A 14,788-nucleotide genomic window follows, 5' to 3' on the forward strand; every position below is an offset into this window, starting at 1 on the left:
GGGGAAATGGGGAAATGCATCAGAACCAAAAGGCCCTTTGAGCTGCACTTTCTCTCTATAATGGCTTCTTCAGTCATCTTCTTCACCCTGTAGTACTTTGCCTGTATCTGTCTTATTTAGGTACACTTCTGTGCCCCTATGAAATGGAGGGCAGAAGTATTTCAACTTTTTCCTCCGGTGTTCTTTCAAAGTGTCTTACACTTGAGTACTGGATAAGTGCAGTGAATAACAGTTTTGTTATTACGAGAGATAATTTCCAGTAATTTCTTGTCCTTCATCAGTGACTCTATTTACAGCAGTTTCCGTAATATTAAATGTGTTTTATATCGATAAATATCTTGCTTTGTATGAATTTTTCTTCACCATAAATCTATTTTTTGGATCTATTCCATAGCCATTTGAAAGGACCTTATGAGACTTTAGCACAACACTCTTACATGAGGTGTAAGAAGTAATCCATCATATATTTAATTCTACTTCAGAGAAAATGTTGACAGTTCAGGTTATTTTTAAGATACTGGATTACATCTCCTCTTCTACTTTTATTTAACATCGATTTTCTAGGTCCTTGCTTTTCTTATAAAAGTGAATCCATATTTGAAATCTGTTTTCTAGTTTAATAAAAGCATTTAAACTTCTACCACTCTTTTTACATTGTAAGAAAAATGTTTCAGGTTTCTTTGTCTTTAGCCTCCCTCTTTTATCAAAAATGAAATACAAATGAATGCAAATTGTAATGATTTCATATCTAATGGTTTATCTTTATAAAACTGATTTTTATGAACTTTTAGCAGTCCACACAGTGCTTATTTGCATTACTATCTTGTGTGGCAGTGAAAAAGGAGGAATAGTGGCTTGTGTGAATAATATAGGTGCTCCATCATAAATATAGGAAGGTTAAGAAAAAATCATTTTCATTAGTGGCATTTACTATTCCAGTGGTACCAACTGTAAGCTGTAATTCAAAATATAATGAATAACTGATCATTTAAGTCTTTAATGGCTAAATGTTTGAGTCCGTTTAAGTCTGTTTTTGTGGTTAAAAAGTTAGTGATCCATAGATTAAATTTCTTTATGCAAATGTTTAAATCCTGGATCATAGATTTGAAAGTTTAGAAACATTAATGGAAACAAAATGATCTCTTAATGTTTTCAAAAATAAAGCTGCTTTTGTTATGAAAGTGAATCAGCAATTATTTTATTCCTTTACTCACTTTCCACTGATATGAATGAAGTTTACCATCTTCTGTATAATATGTTGAAGGACACTGCTGCTGAAAATTATTTATTATCCATTCTACAACATTTTTTGCTCATCAGAAATGACTATTATATCAGGTAAGAAGCTGTTCTTAGAGTATGATTTGTGTAATTTGAATTAGATATTCAAGGAAAATTGGCAATGTAGTGAGGACTAGACAGTATATGCACATACATACATCAGTTGAGTTCAGTTCAGTCACTCAGTCGTGTCCGACTCTCTGCGACCCCATGAATCCCAGCACGCCAAGCCTCCCTGTCCATCACCAACTCCCGGAGTTCACTCAAACTCATGTCCACAGAGTCGGTGATGCCATCCAGCCATCTCAATCTCTGTCGTCCCCTTCTCCTCCCGCCCCCAACCTTTCCCAGCATCAGAGTCTTTTCCAGTGAGTCAACTCGTTGCATGAGGTGGACAAAGTATTGGAGTTTCAGCTTTAGCATCAGTCCTTCCAATGAACACCCAGGATTGATCTCCTTTAGAATGGACTGGTTGGATCTCCTTGCAGTACAAGGGACTCTCAAGAGTCTTCTCCTACACGATAGAGGATGAGAATTTGATGACTTTAGATAACATTTTTTAAAAAGATGTTAATTAATTTTTCATTTGGCCAGAAGAATCTGCTTACAAAAATGATGTATGCCATTTCAGTAGCAATAAACCCTACAGATTTTACTGACTCTGTAATGAAATTTTTTATAGCACAGAGTAACCTTCAAAGAGTCTATGGTAGAATTTTTAAGTTTTTGTACATTTGATAAGTAAGGCTTATATCAGTTCAGTTCAGTTCAGTTCAGTTGCTCAGTCGTGTCCGACTCTCCGTGACCCCATGAATCACAGCACGCCAGGCCTCCCTGTCCATCACCAACTCCTGGAGTTCACTCAAACTCATGTCCACAGAGTCGGTGATGCCATCCAGCCATCTCAATCTCTGTCGTCCCCTTCTCCTCCCGCCCCCAACCTTTCCCAGCATCAGAGTCTTTTCCAGTGAGTCAACTCGTTGCATGAGGTGGACAAAGTATTGGAGTTTCAGCTTTAGCATCAGTCCTTCCAATGAACACCCAGGATTGATCTCCTTTAGAATGGACTGGTTGGATCTCCTTGCAGTACAAGGGACTCTCAAGAGTCTTCTCCAACACCACAGTTCAAAAGCATCGATTCTTCGGCGGTCAGCCTTCTTCACAGTCCAACTCTCACATCCATACATGACCACGGGAAAAACTATTGCCTTGACTAGACGGACCTTGGTTGGCAAAGTAATGTCTCTGCTTTTTAATATACTATCAAGTTTGGTCATAACTTTCCTTCCAAGGAGCAAGCGTCTTTTAATTTCATGGCTGCAATCAGCATCGGCAGTGATTTTGGAGCCCAAAAAAACAAAGTCTGACACTGTTTCCACTGTTTTTCCATCTATTTCCCATGAAGTGATGGGACCAGATGCCATGATCTTTGTTTTCTGAATGTTGAGCTTCAAGCCAACCTTTTCACTCTCCTCTTTCACTTTCATCAAGAGGCTTTTGAGTTCCTCTTCACTTTCTGCCATAAGGGTAGTGTCATCTGCATATCTGAGGTTATTGATATTTCTCCCGGCAATCTTGATTCCAGCTTGTGCTTCTTCCAGCCCAGCGTTCCTCATGATGTACTCTGCATATAAGTTAAATAAGCAAGGTGACAATATACAACCTTGACGTACACCTTTTCCTATTTGGAACCAGTCTGTTGTTCCATGTCCAGTTCTAACAGTTGCTTCCTGACCTGCATACAGGTTTCTCAAGAGGCAGGTCAGGTGGTCTGGTATTCCCATCTCTTTCAGAATGTTCCACAGTTTATTGTGATCGACACAGTCAAAGGCTTTGGCATAGTCAATAAAGCAGAAATAGATGTTTTTCTGAAACTCTCTTGCTTTCTCCATGATCCAGCGGATGTTGGCAATTTGATCTCTGGTGCCTCTGCCTTTTCTAAAACCTGCTTGAACATCTGGGAGTTCACGGTTTATATACTGCTGAAGCCTGGCTTGGAGAATTTTGAGCATGACTTTACTAGCGTGTGAGATGAGTGCAATTGTGTGGTAGTTTGAGCATTCTTTGGCATTACCTTTCTTTGGGATTGGAATGAAGACTGACCTCTTCCAGTCCTGTGGCCACTGCTGAGTTTTCCAAATCTGCTGGCATATTGAGTGCAGCACTTTCACAGCATCATCTTTCAAGACTTGAAATAGCTCAACTGGAATTCCATCACCTCCACTAGGTTTGTTCGTAGTGATGCTTTCTAAGGCCCACTTGACTTCACATTCCAAGATGTCTGGGTCTAGGTCAGTGATCACGTTATCGTGACTATTTGGTCATGAAAATCTTTTTTGTACAGTTCTTCTGTGTATTCCTGCCACCTCTTTTTAATATCTTCTGCTTCTGTTAGGTCCATACCATTTCTGTCCTTTATCGAGCCCATATTTGCATGAAATATTCCCTTGGAATCTCTAATTTTCTTGAAGAGGTCTCTTGTTTTTCCTATTCTGTTGTTTTCCTCTATTTCTTTGCATTGATCACTGAGGAAGGCTTTCTTATCTCTCCTTGCTATTCTTTGGAACTCTGCATTCAGATGCTTATATCTTTCCTTTTCTCCTTTGCTTTTCGCCTCTCTTCTTTTCACAGCTATTTGTAAGGCCTCCTCAGACAGCCATTTCGCTCTTTTGCATTTCTTTTCCATGGGGATGGTCTTGGTCCCTGTCTCCTGTACAATGTCACGAACCTCCGTCCAGAGTTCATCAGGCACTCTATCAATCAGATCTAGTCCCTTAAATCTATTTCTCACTTCCACTGTATAATCATAAGGGATTTGATTGAGGTCATATCTGAATGGTCTAGTGGTTTTCCCTACTTTCTTCAATTTAAGTCTGAACTTCGCAATAAGGAGTTCATGATCTCAGCCACAGTCAACTCCTGGTCTTGTTTTCGCTAACTGTATACAGCTTCTCCATCTTTGGTTGCAAAGAATATAATCAATCTGATTTCGGTGTTGACCATCTGGTGATGTCCATGTGTAGAGTCTTCTCTTGTGTTGTTGGAAGAGGGTGTTTGCTATGACCAGTGCATTCTCTTGACAAAACTCTATTAGCCTTTGCCCTGCTTCATTTCGTGCTCCAAGGCCAAATTTGCCAGTTACTCCAGGTGTTTCTTGACTTCCTACTTTTGCATTCCAGTCCCCTATAATGAAAAGGACATCTTTTTTGGGTGTTAGTTCTAAAAGGTCTTGTAGGTCTTCATAGAACCGATTAACTTCGGCTTCTTCAGCATTACTCGTTGGGGCATAGGCCTGGATTACTGTAATATTGAATGGTTTGCCTTGGAAATGAACAGATATAGTATAGTATTTATCTAGTAATAGATATGGACTTATCTAAGAAAATAGTAATATTAATATTTTAGCTTTATACACAATAATTCTTCTAAATAAATGAATAAAATAGTAATCCATATGAAGTCATAAATTTCAGAGTCCAGTTCTGGGAATATATCTGAAAAGCAGAGAAAGATTTCTGAGTGACTGAAATTATCCATAAACTAGTGACCATGATCTCATGATCATAAATTTAACTGTTCAAGAGACTCATAATTGTCCTTTATACTCTGATATGTGTGATCTTCTAGCAAACTAGAGTTCTCTGATTTCTCAAACCTTGCTTCATTAAAGGGCAAGGGAAGGTCCCATGGGGTCGGGTACAGTCACAACCAAAATGACAGCTCTAAAGCCCATAGAGTACAATTACAGTTCTATTATAGTTCAGACCAGTGCAATAACTGATGGGCATCATGATGTTACAGAGACTAGAAAAATGTTTAAAATATTATATGCTATTCTTTTTTTAAGCAGGAAAGATAGTAATGCAACATAAAATGTTTGTTGTTTTCTCAAATAAGTGGTGGTAAGTAAAGAGGTACAGTGCCCATGGGTACACAGTTAGCTGGGGAAATAATTTGTGTCCATTTCTCAGTAAGTTTGAATGAATGAGAAGTTGTTCTGATATTACAGTTTTTTCATCCTGAGAACATCCATGTGAGGAAGATGAGTCACTAGTACTTTTATTCTGCTGATGGATACTTTGACTTAAAGAGAGTGATTGTATTTTCCTTGTTTATCCAGAGAGACTTTGACCTGATTGATTATAATCTGATATTATTTACCGTAGATCTTTTGATGACTTGAAAAAGTCTCAGATGTGTAATATATATTACTGTTTATTCTTATCCGTGTGACCAACCCCATGACAAAAGACATAAGTGCAATTAGAATATATTTGGATTTGTTTGCAAGCTTTTAGTAGTTGGACTAGTTATCAGCACACTGATTTTAGGGATGTTTATGTTACAATTTGTCCATAGTGGTATTTCCTTCTGATTTTTCTCTGAATTTATTAGCTGCTGATAAATGCTAAATTTTTCCCAAATTTTAATGCAAAATGTACTTTTAAAAAATTTTTGAAGTATGTAAGTGGTCATTTTTAAGGCCATAATTACTTTGATTACAGAATTAGGAAATGTTTTAGAACCTTTGACACTTTGAACAAATTGAAGCTATAGCCATGCATATTTAGTGTGTATGCTTCTATAAAATAAATCTTTTAAAATATGTGTATAAATAGATATTTGGTATAGTCTGTAACATAAGTGGCCCAGTACAGTTTTGTAAAAGCTGTTATAGTTATCTTGAGTAACAGTGTGGCAGTAAATTCAAGACATCATTTGCCATGTAATGCCAAGATACTCATCCCTTATTGAAATAGATAAGGTTGATAAGTATTTTTGAACACAAGCATGAATCCTTGCAAGCTAGAGTATTAAGTCAAGATATTCACTGTTGATTATATCACAGTGGGTTTTGCATTGTAATGTCCAGCCTATCTTTAAGCTTAGGCATGTTTTTTCTGAGAGAGAGTAATGACTAGAAAGAGTTTTTAACCTGCTAGAAAATGACTTAGTTTTCTTTATCACGCAGAATCATTTCTATTTTTAAAAAAATTTAATTGGAGGCTAATTACAATATTGTATTGATTTTGCCATACATTGACATGAATCCTCCCCGGGTATACATGTGTTCCCCATCTTGAACCCCCCTCCCACCTCCCTCCTTATATCATCCCTCTGGGTCATTCCAGTGCACCAGCCCCGAGCATCCTGTATCATGCATCGAACCTGGACTGGCGATTCGTTTCACATATGATAATATACATGTTTCAATGCCATTCTCCCAAATCATCCCACCTTCGCCCTTGATTTGTCTGGGTAGAAAAGGTATTCAAGAACACGTCCTCTCTTTTGCAGGCCGCAGTATTACAAAATAATTGAGGAGTGTGTTTCACAGATAGTGCTGCACTGCAGTGGAATGGATCCAGATTTCAAGTATAGACAAAGATTAGACATTGATTTTACTCATCTGATAGGTATGTGACATAATCCTTGATGTCTTTTGATTGTGGTTATAATAGACACTTTTCAAGTGTAACTCTCTCACTAAACTTCCTCTTTTAATATGGTAGGTCATTGTGTCCATTGGTACTCATTTGCTCTAATTATTAATTATGATGATCATGAGAGTTCTGCCTGTGTGATTGGAAATCCTAATCTGTTTGTTAAGTTTCAACACTCTTGAATTGGATTTAAAATCAATGCTGCACCAACAGACATTATATTAGGGGTTAGTGCCTTGCTTTTTAGAAACATGACTCAAATCCGTTAAGTTTATGCCGATACCTTTGTGGTTTTGTGTAAATCATGTATACAGTAGGGTCTAATTAATAATGCCATGTTAGTGCTCAGGTCCTAGAAAAAGAAATACAGGCAAATTTAGTAACTTAAGACCTTTTTTTTAAAAAAAAAAAAAAGCTTTATATTTTGTATTGGAATATAACCAATTAACAATGTTGTGATAGTTTCAGGCAAATAGCAAAGAGACTCAGCCATACGTATAAATGTATCCATTTTAATTCTATGAAAGTAGATCAGTTTATGTTTTCATAGACCTTAGATCTGGGAAAGAATTTGAGATGATCATGTTCATCTACTTGATTGCTGAGGAAATGACCTTATATCATCTGAGATGGTAACTAGCTATCCTTTCTGGAATAATCACTGAAGGACGATGGGAAACCTCTGTTATGAAATATATTATACCATATTACTGATAGTTAAGCTGTTTTATTTATACCTAATGGAAATCACTATTGCTAAGATTCAAGCATGAACTCATTTGTCTTTAAAGATAGAAAACAACAGCTGTTGAATGCTAATTGTATGCTATTCTTCACTCCATAGCACAGGAAGACTCACAGTAATATTCAGATGAATGCCTTATTATTTATCATGTATAATTCTTATCTTGATTGTATAACTCATGCTCAGTTATTAGAGGCAGTCTAGAGACTTATGTAAGTGATAAAATAAACCACCAATCGTACTTTTCAAGCTCAGTACATTTCAGCATACTTTTCAGCTCAGTACATCTTATCTCCATCTACATCTCCATCTCTGTCTACCTCTTGCTCTCTCTCCCTCCATCCGTTTCTCTTCTATCTATATAATAATTTTTCATGGAGCATTATATTATTAGAATGTTTCAATATTAACCTTTCAAAATCTGACTTTGTATGTCTATATAATATTCCATTTTGTAGAATATCATAATTGTCTTGACTGATCCTTAGTATACATACAGATTGTTTTCAATTGTAAATGAATTGGCTGTGAACATTATTAATATAACTATTTGGTTTCTTCTCAATATTTCCTTAGGATTGTTTCCTCTAAGTGAGAGTATGAACTTTGAAAGGCTAAATGCTTTTCAGAAAGCTTGTGCCAGTGTACCTTGCGCCTACAATTAATGTGAATGCTGGTATCACTGCATGTTTTTCCCTGAGCTTTTAATAAGCTCAGTGGTTTATTTCATATTTGTTGAAAGAGTTATAAGGGACTATTTCCAAATATTTAAATTGGCTTATCTCTTGCAGACCATAGTTGGCACATGCACACTAAATGTTGATTTTTTTTAGCCAAAATAGAAATTTGTTTTGTATACTGTGTGCCAGGTACTTAGGAATGTGTCCCCTTTTTCAAGAGAAGTGAGGTGAGAAAACAAGAAGGGATAAGTTGGGAGAACATAGTATTAAAAACCCATTATGACCTCATACAACTTCTCTAGGCTTCAGTTACCTCAGCTCTAAATTCAGATTACTCTAATATATGTGTAGCTCTTAATATTTTATGCTTAGAGGTCTTAAGTAGCTAATAAAGGCTGTGAAACTTTCATTAGAACACACATACACACACACAAATTAAGAGGTGCTTCAAGAACTTCTAGGAAATATATGGATCTCTATTCTAAGCTCACCTGAACTTGAGGAGGATAGAGTCTCTTCTGATTTAACAGGTCTGTAAGTCTAGTATTTTTTTTATAAATCAGATCATATCCTGGCCTAAATTTCTTTAATGTCTTCCCATTGAAATTTTAAGCAAACTCATTACCAATCATTGCCGGCACAACACAGATCTGACCTCCCTTTGATCTAACGATTTCCTAACTTGTTCTTTGCTTGCTTTGCTCCAGCCACACATTGTTTATTTACATAGAAGAAAAAACTTTATTAATGGTATTCTTGACATACGAAAAAGACCTTAAAGTGTAAAATTTGATAAATTTTGATGTTTGTGTGTACATTTAAAATCATCACAGTCAAGATTATAAGCATCTCTGTCACCCCTTAGAATTTCTGTCTTCCCATTTGTAGTCTTTATTTCCATGCCTCCCCACCTCTCCACATCCTGAGATAATCACTGATCTGCCTTCTTTCAGTATAGACTAGTTTCATTTTCTAAAATTTTATGTAAAAGAAAGCATATAGCATGTGGTGTCTGTTTTGGGTTTTTTTCATTCAGCATAATTATTTTGAGATTCATTTGTGTTGTGGTATTCCATGTATCATTCAATTTTATAACTAAATGCTATTTCAGTATATGGATATACCACAATCTGTTTAAAAATTTATTGTTAGTGGACATTTGCTTTCTTTGCACGTTTTGGTTATTATAAATACAATTGCTATGAACATTCACATACAGGTCTGGGTATAGACATGTGCTTTCATTTCTTTTAGGTAAATAAATAGGTATAACATGGTTGGGTATTGGTATATAGAATAGACTGTATATATAATAGTGAGAATGCGTCCTGAAGCGGATTCTTTAGTTACTTACATTCTGGAGTGTTTGATTAGATCTGAAAAGTTTGATGTTTGTTTTCGTATTTACATAATATATTCTGCTCCTGATTCAAAGTTGTTCAAGTGAAATCTTTGTATGTTTTATCTCCCCCTCTAGTCTTATTTTGAGTCATTTTGAGCCTTAATAATCTTAACCATAGTTCTTTGGCACTTCTCTACCCATAATAAGCTACAAAAGATTTTAATGAGTTCTGTGATAGAGAAAGTTGGTAAATAATAGAATACATTTCAATGATGATGATTGTGTTAAATATATCCTTGGATGCTTGTGCCTCAACAGTTCTATCATTGAGTTCAGGTAGTATACAAAAGAAAGAAAATCGGATAGTTTATGTTTTATGTGTAGTATAATGTTTCCCTCTAACATTAGTTGACATAATAATGATAGTCTCCATAGGAGAATTATAGGCTGGCAGCCGTCATTTGGCTAGTGGTCCAATTAAATAATTTCTAATCATTTTTGGTCAATCTTAATAGATTCTTGTGTGAATAAGGCAAAAGTTGAAGAAAGTGAACAAAAAGCAGCAGAATTTTCAAAGAAGGTAAGGCTTATAAAATATTGGCCTTAATTATTAAACGTATAAGTTAATCACAATACGTATTCTACCTTGTTTCCTTATGCAAGGAAAGAGTTATAAGTTTCCTTATACGTGTTATTTCAGTTACATAGTCCTTTATGTTTTTAAAGTCAGACACAACCACACAATATTGATTTCTTTCCTGATAATATAATGTTGCTACCATTCCCTGCTCACCACCTTTAAACCAGTATGGAAGAAAAACACTAATCATGTCCTAGTAAAGTGATAAATGAAATAAAATTATGTTGCTAGAAGCATATAGTTAGAAATAGTCAACCAAAAACACATTTTCCCATTGCTTTCCTGTGGCTCTCACTTAACAATAGTTCCTTGGAGAACTGCAAGATGTTTAGCTAATCTTATCTGTCATGTTCTTTGAGTCAGTGCTATTGGTAGGAACAAAATGATGTAGTTTTTTCTTTCTCTCTCTCTCTGCTTAGACTTATCTTTGAACTTTATAATTATCAATTTTGAAATGATGCTGCTACTTAATGTATGTAAGCTTGCTGGAATTTGAGGTTCCTCTTTCTTTTTGTAATACCTTATGTAAATGTCAGCGTTATGAGTATCTGAATTAAATTTAGATCTTAGATATCCCTTGTTTCCTGAAAACTTCATTATAATTTTATAAGGGTCTACCAAAAGTTGCATTGTATGGTTCTAGACCCTATTAAGCATTAATACAGTATTTCTCTCCTCCTGATGGCAGGAGAAGGACTGAAGCCCAAGTCTAAAATCTCTCCAGTTTTGAGCCTTATGATGGCAAGATAAAGTGCTTATATATTGCTGTCTCTTCAAAGTTATGACTTATCTCGGAGATTAGATAATCTCTTTTGCTATCACTCTAGAAACTGTAGAGTATTACTGAAATAACTTCAGGGCATCTGAGGAAATGACTTTGATTTTTTAGTTATTAGAATGGATTTTAAGAGTATGGGCATAAAATGCCGACCATAAAATGGGCACAAAATGTTTGTGTGAAGCTGTCATTTATATTAGTGAAAGAAACTGCACACTTTTTGATTAGTAGACCTTTATATTTCTTAATGTTCTTATTTTAAGTTGCACATTTAAAATTCCCTTTGAAATTCTTAGGAGCTCTTTAATTTATCTCTGGCGCTGTGATTAGACACCACAAGACTGGAGCAAGTTGTGATGATATATCTGGTAAAAATTTCTGTAAGCATCTATTATTGGAAAAGGAGTCCTGAAATAATAAAGAAATTTCAGTGTTTGATGCTTCATTCTCCTCACCAAAATTTAGAATGAAAACTTGTATGGTCTCCCAGTTCTTGTCTGCATGCCTTCTCTTATTCAGGGTGATTTGAAGAGGCAGTACAAAGTTTTTTTTAAAAAAAGAACGGGGAAACAGCTAGAATGAGAAGCAGTAGTTATAAGATCTGATCTCAGCGTTTTTGCTAATTAGCTGTGACTTTAAGTAAGCCATTTACTCTCCTTGGATCTTAATTTCTTCATCATTAAAAGGAGAGAATAAGGTTAGTGGACTCGTAAGAAGTCTTCCAGCTCACATAACACAGGCTTCTCCTATTCCTACTCTATGGGTTTACAGATAAAGATCATTTTAACTTATAAGCAGAAGCATTGTGTGCCTCTCCTTAAGTGTACTAATAAACCATTTCTAGAGCAAAATTGTATACAGTGTGTTTGTGTGGGCAGCATGTTTGAGAAGCACAGAGATGACTCTGGCAAGGAGTCTGGTAGTATAGATTCAGATCAATCTTAACAGGGAGACTAATGAAGTTGAGAAAGCGCCATCTTCTCAGTGACCTAGGAAATAAGGTCATTTGCTGACACTGAAGGATGTGGGATAGGTTTGAAATGTAAAGAGATTAGAAATGATTTGGACCAAACTCTGTGGGACATTTTTCTGGGATTCAAATAGAGATGAATAAAAGAAGTAAGTATTTAGTTAGGTTTGACCCAAATACTGTTATCCAGTTTGCTGTTTCTTCAGACTGGATCTGAATTTTATAATTTCCAAAGGTCAAATCTACTATGAGGAGGAATATTTATTAACAGTGGACACACATTTTAAATTGTTCTACAGACTCTAAAGACAGTTCTCAGTAGTAAGATTTATCACTTTAAAAAACATAAATAACATATTGGAATAATGTATCGACTTCTAAATGACTTGAAGTGACAGTGACAATGCAATAAAGGGCAAATGTTATATAGCTGGACATGAGTGGTATTCACTTACTGTATGTAGGCCTATTTGGGTCACAGATCTGACTGAGGTAAGGGCTGAGCAGCCTTCAGTAAGCGGATAGTCACCATCTGATGGTCTCTTTGGTTTACCACTGTGTAACCGAATCTCTTACTTGCCCTATTATAACATTCTATACAAGTGTTTTGGCTAACCGTCTGAATGACAGTGCTGTTATGGCATATATCATTCTACTGTCAGATTTTGTGGAGAATCACTTTTTGAATTTATTTTACTACAATTAAGACTGTAATGCAAATAGTCTATTTTGCATTATACACATTCATGTGAGCATTCTAGAAGTGTTATCTCTTTTCAGGATTAAATATATGTTTAAAGAGTTGGACTGCTTAATGCCTAATTTTTAGGTTTCATTTTCTAATTAAATATACTTAAAAGTATGGGATGGAACATTAAAAAAAACACAATTCCAAAAATTAACTTTCAATAACAAAACAATGAAAATGTCTGCTATATATGAAGAGAGCCTTTTTAGTCCAGCATTTTAAGTTTTGTTTTGTATTTTTTTTTCAGAAGTGAAAATGGGTGTATTTACCTTGTATTGGGGACATATTTCTCCTCTACTAACACCCTATCCCCACAGAGGTGCTTAATTGTCATAAAAATAATCAAGAGCTCTGATTTTCTGAGTAACCTAGGAAATTTAAGAAGCAAATGACACTCCGCTTATTTAATACATAATGTTGTTTAAAGCTTTCTGAAAATTGCATTACTAAGTGTACATTTATGGTGATGATCATTGCAGTTCGATGAAGAATTCACGGCTCGACAGGAAGCTCAAGCTGAGCTTCAGAAAAGAGAAGAAAAAATCAAAGAACTTGAAACAGAAATCCAGCAACTTCGAACCCAGGTAATGAAACAAGATACAGAATTTGTGTCATGTCACAGTGAGTTCAGTGGTAGAAAATTATCTTGTTCAATGGGAGGAAAAATGTGACCAGAAGCAGACTTTTTGGCAGTTTCCCATTTTAATTGAAATAAGTACAGATTTTATTTTCTAGGACAATAAATCATTTTAATGTTTGGATAAAAATAAGGCATTCGTTGCATAAACTTCCCTGAATATTTTTAACGGAATATGTTACACAAGCAAGACTCTTTTTGAGATGAAATTTTCATGATGATTTGAAAAGTTGAATGCTTAGTATTTTCTTTCAAAAGGAATGTGGAAATGCTCATTGATTTTAATTATGCCCAAAGCTTTTTGAGATCTCTTTAAATTTTGACTACCATAATTTCAAAATTTATAAACTTTACATTTCCCCCATATGCCCTATGAGAAAAATCCCCATATACACTTAAAATCTTAACTATGGTGTCTAAATTATAGTGCTGATTAAGTAATTTCAGCACAACATAGTTTTTAAATGAATATAAAGAAATATAAAATTAGGTCTTAGCATAGTAGGTATTTGTTGATTGACTAGGTTTATTTCTGTCAGTCTATTTAAAAGTGACTTCAGAAGTCACCAGTGTACTCCACATTACCCATAGGTAGGTCCTGTTGCATGTTGAAATGCAACCGATTATTTGTGGTCCCATCCATGGGATCTCAAAGAGTCAGACACGACTGAGAGATTTCACTTCACTTCTCTTTCCTCAAACCAGCTTGGTCTCCATTCTTATTTAAAATTTACCACCAGTTTTTTGGTTGTGAAATCAGAGTTGTCTTGGCCTTCGCTTTGCCTCCAGACAAATTAAGCTGGTCACAGTTTTATGTCAGTTCTTTCTGTTTTGTTTTGTTTTTTTCCTTTGCATCAAAACCCAGAACTCCTGAGGGGTGCTCTTTCATTCTGTCCTTCCTGGAATTTTACAGTATTTCCTAACTTTCTGCCCTGCCTATGGTCTTCAATCTTCTTAAAACACTTCCCTAATTATTGTCACTCCAGGCTTTAATATGTTCAATGGTTGCCTGTTGCATTCAGGATTAAAGGAAAAAAATCTCCTTACTAGGAATTTGAAACTCTTCTATCCTGGACTCCCCTTTATCTCCCCTTTGCAGCCTCATCTCTGTTCTGTTAACTCCATCATTTCTTGCAGCTAAGTCACCTCTTCTCCTCCCTTCATATTTAGAATTTACTCTCGCCACACATTTCCTTCTGCCAGCATTTCCCAGCATTAGTTACAGAGATGCTAATAGGTTTTTCAGGAGGAAAACATTCCATAGTCCAGTAAATCTGGTACACTTGAAATGTTCTTCTTGGAGATTCGTTATTCTCATTAGCATACTTAAGGGTCTGAGATGGCTTATGTTGAAGAAACCTGTCTCTTTTTCCTATAGTTTCCCAAATTCTTTTAGCCAAGGAAACCTTTATTTTAGAACACCTATTAACATCTCCTGCAAAATAGTGTTCATGGAACTTAGTTGAGAAATGCTGGCTTCAGTTATTCACTCTCAGAAATGCCCTCACTTGCTTCTTGCCAGT

General features: G+C 35.5%; 1 protein-coding gene across 9 annotated transcripts in view; it reads left to right on the top strand.

Moving 5' to 3' along the window:
- DIAPH2 (diaphanous related formin 2) overlaps positions 1–14,788 on the top strand; it is a 1,076,961-nt gene that overhangs the window by 337,274 nt on the left and 724,899 nt on the right. For all 9 annotated transcript variants that reach the window (XM_088834166.1, XM_055438268.2, XM_088834164.1 and 6 more), the window contains 4 exons: positions 1,222–1,338; positions 6,580–6,698; positions 10,008–10,072; positions 13,108–13,212. In XM_088834166.1, the coding sequence (XP_088690292.1) occupies positions 1,222–1,338; positions 6,580–6,698; positions 10,008–10,072; positions 13,108–13,212 (406 nt within the window). The remainder of the gene's footprint in view (positions 1–1,221; positions 1,339–6,579; positions 6,699–10,007; positions 10,073–13,107; positions 13,213–14,788) is intronic.

This window comes from Moschus berezovskii, chromosome X (assembly GCF_049115385.1).
Source record: "Moschus berezovskii isolate FMDL1 chromosome X, NW_MosBer_1.0, whole genome shotgun sequence".
Taxonomy (NCBI): Eukaryota; Metazoa; Chordata; class Mammalia; order Artiodactyla; family Moschidae; genus Moschus; species Moschus berezovskii.